General features: G+C 39.5%; 1 protein-coding gene across 1 annotated transcript; it reads left to right on the top strand.

The window, feature by feature from the left end:
- Nucleotides 1-1,644: 1,644 nt before the first annotated feature.
- LOC120790208 (inositol monophosphatase 1-like) lies at nucleotides 1,645-8,531 on the top strand. The gene is made up of 8 exons (XM_040127564.1): nucleotides 1,645-2,150; nucleotides 2,525-2,658; nucleotides 3,447-3,551; nucleotides 3,813-3,858; nucleotides 4,057-4,165; nucleotides 4,413-4,521; nucleotides 5,817-5,968; nucleotides 7,897-8,531. The coding sequence occupies exons 1-8, from the start codon at nucleotides 2,088-2,090 to the stop codon at nucleotides 8,016-8,018; spliced, it is 840 nt and encodes a 279-aa protein (XP_039983498.1). The 5' UTR covers nucleotides 1,645-2,087; the 3' UTR covers nucleotides 8,019-8,531.
- Nucleotides 8,532-12,543: the final 4,012 nt, after the last annotated feature.

Raw genomic sequence — 12,543 nt, 5'->3', positions numbered from 1 at the left:
TCTATAATGTACAATATGTGTTTTTTTTCTTTCTTGAAAGCAGAACCAATATCATGCCATTAGAGGAAGTGTATGAATAATGAACTCAAGTCAAAGGAAGCTTAACATTAATAATCAAAACGCTACTACCTTTCATCTCTCATTCAACTATCTCGTGCTGGCTAAGACAAGTTTCACAGTGTAAAGCAGAAGAAATGATTCTGGTTTTCCGAGGTGTCTCGGCACATGTATCGCTGCGTTTCCTGGCAGGACCACTGACTATTTCGCTTGATGTTATGATTGAAAAAAAAAGAAGAAGAAGACAGGTCAAACATTTGGCGCCGCTCCACTCATCAGTTCAAACCTGATGGGAAAGATGTAAAGCTGAAAGAGCAGGTTGGATCTGATAAGAGGAGAGTGTGTAATATCTCACAGAAAGATGTTGTCAAAAGTCATTTTCATGCAGACATACATATATATTTTTTTTTTTTCTGAATTAATTTCCCCCTGTCTTCGAGGGTGTTGTCACTCCTCGGCTTGGTGCTCTCCTGATTTCAGGAGCCTTGTCGTCTTGTCATCTCGACCCAGGAGAGGGGGCAGTGAATTAGCTCCCATCTAGATAAGAAGAAGGACCTAGAGTGTCTGCGAGCAAACACTGCGAGCAATTGCGCATACAGGAAATTGCAATTTTGAGAAGTTTTAGGTAACATGGATTACATCCTTCATTGTCAACTCAACATTCAAAACAACACCTGAAGTGGCCTGCAGCCCCTAAAAGCCTCTATGCACAACATCATGGTTGACGTTTATCCTTCTCCTTAAAGAGGAAGCCAACATACTGTATGTGCATTATCACATACACTGTTGCTGCTGCCACCTTCTGGACTGGAAGGGGGGTTGTATGTTTATCATATCTTCACTTGAGGTTCCCAAACCATCTTTTAAACCGACTTCATAGTGATTTTTTTTTTTTGTCCGTGGCCCCCGTCCACACCCTCTCATATAACATGCATATATTTGTACATTTTTCTGGTAAAATTCACACCATGGAATTATCACCAGCTATTGTATGGATTTATTTAAAATGCCACAAAAAAAAAAGGTTTATGTAAAATATTACCGTTTAGTGAAATAGTACATGCCTCAAAAAAAAAAAGAAAAAAAAAAAAGAAACAGCAGTTTAAGACTATGTTGCTGTGTAGATTTGCAGATAAAGGTTCAGATGCTTGTGTTTTTGTGAATTTGTGTATTCTCGTACTTTATACCTGCAGGTTTTATACCAGTGCATACCTGTATATGCATACATTCACTGTATAGTGTAGCTGTTTTCAACATATACTGTATTTATATTTTATTCCAGTGAAACACCTTGCCAAACCAATACAAGACAATGTACCGCAACTACCAGACTTGCTCAAACCATTTAATGCATATTAGAAAAAACAAAACAAAACAAAAACCCTATGCATATACATTTGTGGAAATATTCCTCTATTGCAGGCTCTTCTTCGGTTGTCTGCACTTTTTCCTCAGTCAAAGGACTCCACTGTCTCGCGGGGACTTTCGGTGAATTTCACGTGAGGCCAAATTACAGCTTTCTAGCCAATGAGAGCGGCGGCTTCACAACCACAGTGGCAGTGACTGACCAATGACGGTGAGAGCTACCTGTAGTCCCGCCCTCTGGTAGGGTAAAGTCAACATTGAAGCAGTTAGCCTATCTGGAGGTGGGTTCGTTAGCATTGCGGCTCCTTGTAACGTTAAACGAGATTCATTACAACGCAGCCTCGCAAAACCGTCTATTTTATGTTTGTTGCCGGGGTTGTCTTTAAACTCAGGGCCCGTTTATTCCCACCACCTCCTCACCTTTAAAGGCTAACTAGCATAGGGAGCTAATTTAGCTAAATAGCTCCCGTTCGCCCTGCTAAGTGATTTAGTCCCTAATTATCTAACCTAGTTTTTTTCCGTTCACTAGCTCACCGCTTGTATCCCAAAAACAGCTATTTAAAAGCGGACTGAATTCCGCCGTAATTGTTACAGTCCCTTCCAAGTCTCGGCTTATGTTAACAGGTCCGTATCTGTGAATATTTCTGCTCTTCCTCCTTGTCAACATGAGCGATCCTTGGCTAGAGTGTATGGACCACTGTGTGGAGGTCACCAAAAAGGCTGGGAAGGTAAGGAAGCGCTACTGAAGCTGTATTTTTTTACTTATGTGCCCTGGAAATTAATTTACTATGAGCGAAAAGGTTTTACAACATTAGCCATGCTAATGCCACAATCAGTCAGTTTTGTTTCTGTTTTATTTCAGTTAGTTCAGTTTCATCCATGATCTGTAGATTAATGTTAGCTATCATTTGTACAAAATGGTTTTTTTTTCCTTTTTTGGAGAAGGTAACAGGGATCTGCAATAAACTCGGAGTTTATTCCTAGTCATCTCTGACCCTTCATTGCCATCAATATGTAACCGCAGATGTAACTTGTCATGCAAAAAAAAACCAAAAACAAATCCCCCTGCTGAGTTTTGCCTTCGTCGTCGTGCTTCCGCCAGATGATCCGTGAGGCGCTCCAAACGGACATCGCCGTCATGCAGAAGAGCTCACCCGTTGACCTGGTGACCGAGACGGACCAGAGAGTGGAGCAGCTTATCATATCGTCCATCAAGGAAAAATACCCCACACACAGGTACTTGACAAGCCAACGTGGAAATGAAAGGAGGTATATGACTACACTTTACCAAGGGGCCATCTTTATCTTTATCTTTATTCAGTCTCTCAAAGTTTGGTCCTAGTTTTTGTGCTATTTGTTTACTTGTTTATTGTTCAGTTTTTCATGCTATTTAATGCTTAATTTCACGTGTTTCAATTATTTTTTTTGCAACCTGGATGACAGTTTTCTATAATTTGTAGTATCAAGAAAGTTCATGCCTGTTCTTATCATTAAGTACATTACATTACAAATACTAATGTCATAAACCAAACCCCATATAGAAAATAAACAGGAAAAAAACATTATTAGATGCCAAGAAATAAAGTGTCTAAATGTTTTTGATCGGTTAAATGCTAATTGTAAATATGAAAAAGCCTTCTCTACACTGCCAGGAATCCTTCTAGTTATGTGTTGATTTATCTGTTTTTGTCAGCCAAAGAATAGTCTAAATTAAATGTAGAGTCTTAAAATCCTGGAATCAGCCTGTCGGATGTTCCCCTAGTGTGATTGCATCCCCAGGACGCTCAAATGCCCAAAATTACATAAAAATACAGAGGATATGACATCAGTGTACTCCATGGGAACTACAGCCTTGCTTTCCGGGCTAGTGGAAACTGTACTTAAAATAATATTGCATATTATGGACTAGTGGAAATGTGAGAGTAAACACAGCAGGTGCAGTGGTTTCATTAATTTTATTTGTTGTATCATGACTAAAAATGACCATTTGTTTATTTATTTTTTTTGTCTCTGTGATTTTGAAGCTTCATAGGTGAGGAGTCAGTAGCAGCAGGCGCACCAAGTGTCCTGACCGACAGTCCCACTTGGATCATCGACCCCATCGATGGTACCACCAATTTTGTTCACAGGTACTACTGCCTGCCCTTAAATACCGTATGAACCACTGAGAAACTCAGTACTGATACTGTACCGGTTTGGCTTTATCTTTGTCACTTCTTAACTATTTTTATCTTTTAATTAGGTTCTCTCTTGGATTGTCCTCTCTGTCTGGGATAATTAGACAATGTAGATGAAACTGAACTGATAAGAGAAACTGACTCCTCTGAGCTTTAACCCTAAAGGGAGTTCACTAAACAAATGTTTCATATCTTAATTTTTTTTTTGTGCAGGTTCCCATTTGTGTCTGTATCAATTGGCTTCACTGTGAAGAAAGAGGTAGGCTTTTTTTTTTTTTTTTTTGAACCACAAGTAGTTGACACTGTAGCGTCTTAATTGTAAGAAACATTAACATAGTAATTGCTTTTCTGATCAGTAGCACAGAAGTTTTCAGTCTTTACATGGCTGTTCTATTCTTAGCCCTCCTCCCACAGCACATTAATCACTGCTGTTCGCTCTGCTGATTCTTGGTCTCAGATAGAGTTTGGGATTGTCTACAGCTGCATTGAGGACAAATTGTACACGGCACGGAAAGGGAAAGGAGCATTCTGCAATGGAGTCCCTATCAAAGTGTCTGGACTACAAGGTGAATGGTTATAATCCTACCAGACTTTTGGTGTTGCAGTTTGTAAGAAATCCACCAGGTGGAGGCAGAATCACAGCAAGATTTTCTGTTTGTACTAACAAGTCTGCACAGGGAAATCTCAGAGGCAGTAGTTATACATTACGAACTGTGATTTCTGTCTTTTCCTAACCTGGCTCTTTTTCTGTAGAGGAGTTAACATGGTTGTCATTTGTGGAATGGTAATGTTTTATTCTGTTTTTCATCCAAGATATCAACCAGTCTCTGGTACTGACAGAAATGGGCTTCAAGAAGGATCCGGAGCAATTCAAAATAATGTTGGCCAACATCAAGACGATCCTCACCATCCCTGTACATGGGTAAATATGCGCTTATGACCAAGTTGTAATCCATTTAGATCTCAGTCCTGGTTGATTTGGTGACATCTGTAGTTACCGGTGGTAACAGCAATGGTGGTTTAATAGAACAGCAAACAGTCCCTGAGCAGGTAATTGGCCAGATACACAACAGAAGAGCAACAAGTGTAATTAGTAATTGGCTTTTTTCCATCATGGTATGAACAACTGCAATCTGATTTTTATGTTGCACACGATGCAAATACTTTTTCACATAACGGCAAGACACAGTAAAGTGATTATCTTGCTGAGGAGTTGGAGGTATGTCATGTCCACCTATAACTCTTCATCTCAAAATTCACTGTGGTTGCTCCTTTGTGTTGCATAACTTCTTTTAAAAATCTAGAAATTGTGCGCTGATGAAAAAAACATTTTCATCATTGATTAATCTGTTGATTATTGTTAATCAACAGATATATGATAAATCAATAGCGATCTCAATCGTTTAGTCTATAAAATAAAAGAAAATAGTGAAAAATGCCTGTCACAGAGCCCAAAGTGACATTTTCTTAGAGCTTGATTTGTCCAACCAACTCTCTGTCTCTCTGTCTCTACCGCAGAGGTATTCAGTTTACAACGATATAAAATACAGAAAAGCATAAAATCCTCACACTAGAGAAACTGGAGCCAAAAACATCTTGTTGTTGTTGTTTTTGTTTGTTTTTTTTCTCCTTGAAAAAAAATTATCTTAATGATTTTTCAGTTACCAAAATAGTTGACAATTCATTTTCTTTCGATTTGACTACTCGATGAATTGATTCAGCTGTTTTCAGGTCTATTTTGGTCTGCACTTACCTCTGTGACAAACAAAAAAATTCTCTCTCCTATGACTGCTTCACAATAAAAGTCACCCCGGGTTTTGACAGTTAAGTACTTTTAATGTGAAGCTGCAGGAGTATGAAATTTTTGTTGACATTTTCAGTAATTTAATACAGCTGTGGTATGACTGGTGGAAAAAATAGAAACAGTAACGCTAGTTAACAGGCATGCGTCCCTCTTTGAATCCAGCACAGGAATGGACTTTTGAAAGTACTAGATACAGGAGCACCCCAGTAGCCTAATAGTTAAGACACATACCACATGACCAAAGTTTCCATGGTTCAATTCCTGGCCAGGGGACCCTTGTTGCATGTCATACCCCGCTGTCTCCACCCACGTTTCCCGTCCTTCAACTCTACGGCCTCTACCAAATAAAGGCAAGACCATCTGGAATTCACGTGCAGCCAAATGCAGAGCAAACATCCCATTTCCATCCACAGAATCCGTTCCCCGGGCAGTGCAGCTGTCAACATGTGTCTGGTAGCATGCGGTGCGGCCGATGCTTACTACCACATGGGCATCCACTGCTGGGACATGGCTGGAGGGGCGGCGGTTGTTACCGAAGCTGGAGGAGTTATCATGGACATTTCAGGTGAGTTGTTGATAAAATGTGAGCTCTTCGAACACCACTTCTGCTAAACTTTTCAAAGGCTGCTGAGTCACTGAAATGATGATGATTGGCAATGGGGTGACCGACTTGTGGAAAAACCGCAGTATTGCCTCATAGAACAAAGCAATGAGAATGGGCTGCTGTTCTTTCAGTGCAAATGCAACAGAAGTTGTTAATGTTTATGAATTTTTTTTTTTTATTGTTACTAATTCTCGTTGGTATTGGTTTTTATATCTCATTTTGCTTACAAATGCCTGTGAAACAGTCAGAGATGAGGAGAGGGCAGCTACTGGCTCTGTACTTAAAATAGGAAGCGTTTGAGCAATGTGATAAGTTTGGGCAACACTGCCACTGACATAACAGCTGGCCTATGACTTAAGATGCAAAGGAAGCTGTAAGGTACTCTGCAAAAGAGTGTTTGCCAAGTCGAAGCTGTGCTGTTGACAATAGCAGTCCTATTAAAAAAAAAAAAGTAACGACACCCTCAATTTCTGCCAAGACACTCCTCTCTGTGTGTTCATCTCAGAGGGGTGATGTGAGGTGAAAGAGCTGCGTCCACAACAGTTCCCCTCCTTGGACGATACCTGAAGGTTATAGCTCTTCTAATCAAAATCTGATCCCATTTAGTGTGAAATTTTGAAAATGAGAAAGAGACCACGATCTCACAAATTCATTGCCCCCGTCTTCACTTGACCAATCTGCTTTTTATACGCCCAGGCATCTCAAAATGAACGCTTTCTGCTTGTTTCATGGACTGGGTAGCGTAATTAATACCGGTACATGCTGAATCGTTGACATAATGACTAGCATTGTTTAATTCTGTGATGAATAACAAAAAAAAATTATAACTATTCAAACCTAAGACTTTTTAATGTAGACACAAAATTATATATTTGCCCTCACATTAAAAAGTCAGCCACTTATCAGTGCAGACTAATGACAGTGAGGTTATATCTAAAATAAATAAGTGAATAAAGCCCTTAGAAGGGATTAAAAAGTCTTTAAATTTGATTTAGAAAAAGTCACGAATATTTTCTCTTGCCTGCTTTAGTTATTCGGTGTTTTTATATGTGACTGTGGGCGGTCATCACACACCTATTAACTAAAACGGGATTGTTGCGACAGTGGATTGTAGCAGCTGTAGTAGCTGTCGCACACACTGTTGCTAATGTAAGCTACAGTAGCTAGGGAGCTCATCGGCTGATTATAGGCAAGTGTCCATTTGAGCAAAAACAGAAATTAATTTAAATTAATCTTTCTTTTTATTATTGGTTAATCCATCCATCCATTTTTTTTTTTTTTTTTTTAACGACTTGTCCAGATCCAGGTCACCTTAATTAATTATATTTTTAGGAACTGTTTTTAAATACCGCTGGGAAGTGCTGAAAAAATGCGACGCAATAATAAATCATTCTAGGCCATATCGTCAGTATTATTTTTCTGTCGTGTAAAAACCCAAAGTAAACAGTGCAATGCTATAAACTGAGGAAATGTATTTGATCAGGACACAAGAGACCTTGTAACAAATCTCTGTCAGCAAAACGTGGACTTTTGTGGATCTTCCAGCACAACAGCTAGGGCTGCAACTAACCATTATTGTTTATTGTTGATTTATTTTGAAGATTATTTTCTCATCTTCAAGTGCTTGTTTTGTCCAACCAACAGTCCAAACCCAAAAGTTATTCAGTTTTTAAAGTGATTATAAAACAGAGAAGAGAAGCAAATCCTCACATTTTAGAAACTGGCACTGGATAATGTTTGACCCGGACCACAGCAGGGTTTTTCAGGTTCCTAGTAAACACATTTTTAAGCATACACTGCTTAAAATTCGTCATAGACCAAACGATAAGTCTCTTAGATGCTCAACTTTATCACAGTATTTCTTATTATTTTCCCGTTTTTTTGACCAGGTGGACCGTTTGATCTGATGTCTCGGAGGCTGATCGTGGCCAGCAGCCGAGCGATAGCAGAACGCATTGCGAAGGAGATAACAGAGTGTCACGTTGGCCGAGACGACACAGACGAGTTGTAACCTTCTGCACTCGCCTCAGCCAAAAAGTCATTTAAAACGCACTCAACTGTTTTGTATTTAACAGGTCAGGATTCAGTCTTTGCCTTCAGAACCAAAACGATGAACTTAACTCTGGAGACCAGTTGAGTGGGTTTGTTAAATACTCAGTGCTTGGACTATCAGCCTTCTGTCTACTTTCGTTTTAAGTCATTGTTGTGTGCGCACTTAGCCATTCACAGATTCAGACTTTCTGTTCTGTTGTCACTTATTTGGACAGTAATGACGTGATTAATGATGAGTAGGATGTGACGAAGGAATCCGTGTCATAATCCACTCCTGTTCTTATGGTTTCTAATCACATAGCCATTATTTACATTTATTTTATATGAATGATGCAGCCAGAACAAGTGCAAGGAACTTCACTGATTAATATACCTCACTATAACATTGTTGAAGTAATTCTAGTATAAATGTTTTCAGGTTACTTTTCAGGTCACAATATTACTTTTCCATTATTAGGATCTTGTGGGTTTTTTTTAAAAATGTTTTTATAAATACATTAATTTATACAGAAAGTATACTCTTGAATTTTATCGCCATCACTAGTTTGCACTATGGGTAATGCAAGAATATGTACACCAAACACTGTGCACGCGTATGTATACTGCAACTGCTGCACTGTATAACCGCTGCTTTATCAGGTCCAGAGTGAAATACACTGATGGTGTTCTTAAAAAAAAGTGTGCAGTATGTTTAAAAGTGTTTTTGTAAGAATGTAATGAAAGCAGCAAATAAAAAAAATAAAAAAGACTAAATATTTCCTGCTTTTGCCCAGCCTCTCTTTGACACACCAGAGATGGATGAATTCATGTAATTGAAGCTCTGCAGAGACAGGTGTCGGCATGCACGCACGTTAGCCGTACCCGTACACTGAAGACGATAAGAACTAAAGCTCGAGTATGAACATTTGTGCGGAAATGCTGAAATAGCAATTTGTTTCCTCGACTAGTTATGGGACTTCGGTGCCATGACGTCTTCCCTGTGAAATTCATACATTAACCAAAATTTTTTTTTTTTTTTTAAATTAGGAAACGATATGCAATTAAATGTGTCATGACACTGCCTCACTCACATATTCCTGTAAAGTGCTTCTACTCAAAAAAAAAGCTGCCATGCCAGACAAAATTTTCTCCAGCCTGAGATAATGTACAAGTCTCTTTCGCATTCAGTCCTCCAGCAAGGCTCCTAAACATCTCAGTGGCATCCTAACATCAGCCTATATCAGACAGGTGTTCAGGACACAAATAAATGTTCATATTCGCTTTGACCTAGAAAAATGATAAACTGTCTTTTCTCCTCGGAAAGTCTACAAAGTAAAAAAATGTCTCTTGCGTCGAACAGGCAACCAAATAAACAGAAAACGGGCCTCGGAAACGCCATAAAACGCTAGGGGAAAAAAAACCTGATTGCTACCGTTGTGATTTAGTCGAGAGATAAAAGCATTCACAGCTATTACACCACGTAAAATCTGCGTTGCATTTCCCCCTTCTCTTTCAATGAATGCTGCCAATGCTGCACATACTTCCCCGGGGCTGATTTGCTCTATGAAATAGCCCTGAGTTTTGCTCTCTGTGGACTATTGTCTCTGATTTTTCAACTTGTGTTTGCTGATGACTAACAAATGGTTTTAAAACACTTGAGCAAACCCAGCTGTTCTATGTTCCAGCCCCCTCCACAGAAATCAGTGGTCCATGTTAGTGTGCAGCAGGGGGGGTTCAGACGTAATCATGAGTGTTGGGATTGATTTCCGGAGTCGTTTTGATTTCCTTCGATTTTTTTGATGATCTTTTACCTGTTTAAAGACTCATTAATGTGAACAAAGAACTGAGTCCTTATTCTTTCATTGTATGTCCTGGTTGCCAGAAAAAGGAAGTACCAACCATTGTTCTTTTGAACATTGGAAAGGCTGTGTTTTCCTGCTATATCCCAGAAATGTGCCCCTGGAGATTAGAGAGTCAGCCTAGATTTTTTCCCAAACAGCTTTAGTTGGGCCTTCATCTAGTATTTCTGCTTTTTCTTTGTTTCAATTACATCTTCAGTTTTGTTTCTATACCTCAGTATGTCTTTTTGTGCTCTGCCTATTGACTTTGGCGACCCCCTTGACTTTTTGCGCTTGTGCCACCATAAGGTTGACATTTAGTAAAATGAAATACATTAAAGTTATATTATTCTGTGTAATCAGAAAAGATTTTTGTCCTCCTCTTGCCAGCAGTTGCATTCTTAATAACACTAATTTCCCATCTTAATTTAAAGACAGACATACAGTATGTGAAACCACTTATTCATAGTAACTCAAATTCTGAAAATACTGTACAGCAGACTCAACCCACAATATAATATTGCTTAAATATCATATACCCAAGCTTAAATAACCACTTTCTCGTGATTTTTTTTGGGTCTTTAGAGCCCCTCTCAATTTTAGCCATGCTCGCGGCATGGCTCCAGGGACGGCAGTGTTGGTCAGTCAATCTGTCTAGTCCAGATGGAAATATCTCGACAACTGTTGGATGATTTGCCATGAAATTTCGGATAGACATTCGTGGTCCCCAGTGGATGAATCCTGATTCTGACTTTGGTGACCCCATGACTTCTAGCTCCACCATGAGGTTTTGAGTGGATTGCCAGGAAATTTGGTGCAGACATTCATGTTCCCCTGAGGATGAACTGGAATACCTTTGGTGATCTTCTGACTTTTCATCTAGCACTATCATCAGGTCAAAATTTCTTTTTTTTTCCAATGTTTTGGTTTATGAACAAATACATACAAAAATAATGACATTCCCATCAGCCTCAGCTTTACTGTTTATTGCTAATTAGCACATGTTAGCATGGTAACACAGATTACCATGCTGACATTAGCATCTAGCTCTGATCCCCTTTGTGTAATTCCAGCCTCACAGAGCTGGTTGCGTATCTGTAGACTCTTGTTAAATAATACAGCTCAGAAAGGGCTCGGCGACTAGACAAAACCTTCCTGAAGCTCCTGCTTATCTTTCAGGGTGCACCACTGACCTACAGCAACTTCAGCATCATGGCAGGCTTCAGTTACAGCTGTGATTTCCTGGGAACCAAAGATCCAGCACATCCGTCAATCTGGATAAATTATTCATAATGGACCTGCCGGGGAGACAGCAGGACTGATTTATTTGTTTTGCTTGTCCTATTACTTCTCTCTGCCTGTCTCCCAACATTTTAGAGTGTCTTATATTTAGTGCACAACTGGGAAGACAGTGTGACAACTGCTCTCCTGTTGCTCTTACTGATCTGTAAAATTCAACAGGGGTCTGATTATTTTAGCTGCAAAGCTTGTGCATCAGATTCTCAGCAAATCCAGGAACTAATATAGTAGGATGACAGTGACAATGTTGTCTGCTAGCTTTATCACCAGTTTAACATAACTGGTATCCTACGAAGAGCAATATCAGGTGACCAACTTGCTTCAAGAGGCCCTGATGTAGTAGTCAGACATTTGCTTTGGCGCTCATCCTGTCAGTACTAGTGCAATAGCAGAGGAAACAGGGTCAGGGTATTTCAACACACATAAATTTGAGTTATGCAAGGTGTGGCAGTGAATGAACATCATGTCTGAGCAAGCCCCCCCCTTTTTTTTCTTTTTTTTTTTTTTTTCCTTAACACAGACAGAAGTGCCAGACAATGCAGAACCTAATGCATAATTTGGTGTGAATCTGTATTTCTGTCTTAAAATAATGATTTCTTCAGTACACAAAAATCGGAAAGAGGATCACGTATAGTTGGACTGGGTCGAGTGTTGTTGCCTTTACGTATGTGTAACCTGTTTTGAACCACTGAAATGAGCCACATACCACCATTATCCTCACATTTTAGGCCATGAACAAATGAGACACATTGTCATCATTAGATATGAGAGGAGTCAGAGAATAGTCTTTAACACTATTGTACCCCTAATCTCTGGGAGTGGTATCCCAGACTTAAGTAAACTACACTGTATATTTTTAAGGGCAGGGTTGCCAGCTTGATATCGTTATATTGTCATTTGATATATCTACCCTGCAGTATCTCCTCCTATGAAAGGAGGAGAAAGAATCTGAAACTGACGTTACCACACCTTACGGTGTGACATAACTGAATGCTTTTACCTGTCAAAGCAATAACTGCCGCAGGACAGCACTTAAGAGGGATTCACGTTCGGACATACAAGATATCTTAGCTACAGATACATCTAGATATGTGTGTCTGCAGTGTATACTTTGACTGATATCGTCCAGACTTTGTCCAACTTTCAGGAGGCACAGTGAGGAAATGGGCATGCATGCACACATCTACGCTGACTCACCGGGGGACCATTTAAAGTATTTTCCACCAGTGGAATACGATAAAAGAACATAAAGGGGAAAGCCCAATCGCAGAGAAACTGTCAGGAAATATAAAACTGGCAGGGGCTTTCTTTGTCGAGCCAAATCCCATGTCAAAACTAAGTGAGGGGCTGGGATGTACTCTTTAATCC

The sequence above is a fragment of the Xiphias gladius genome, chromosome 5 (assembly GCF_016859285.1).
Source record: "Xiphias gladius isolate SHS-SW01 ecotype Sanya breed wild chromosome 5, ASM1685928v1, whole genome shotgun sequence".
Classification (NCBI taxonomy): Eukaryota; Metazoa; Chordata; class Actinopteri; order Istiophoriformes; family Xiphiidae; genus Xiphias; species Xiphias gladius.
Note: the sequence above shows the minus strand (reverse complement) of the source record. Positions and strands in the feature narration are given on the sequence as shown.

Excerpts from the sequence above, each read along its gene's own strand:
- LOC120790208 (XM_040127564.1), top strand. The coding sequence starts at position 2,088 with ATGAGCGATCCTTGGCTAGAGTGTATGGACCACTGTGTGGAGGTCACC. Across the intron at positions 2,151-2,524 it reads TCACCAAAAAGGCTGGGAAG|ATGATCCGTGAGGCGCTCCA; the intron begins GTAAGGAAGCGC and ends TGCTTCCGCCAG. Across the intron at positions 4,166-4,412 it reads CAAAGTGTCTGGACTACAAG|ATATCAACCAGTCTCTGGTA; the intron begins GTGAATGGTTAT and ends TTTTCATCCAAG.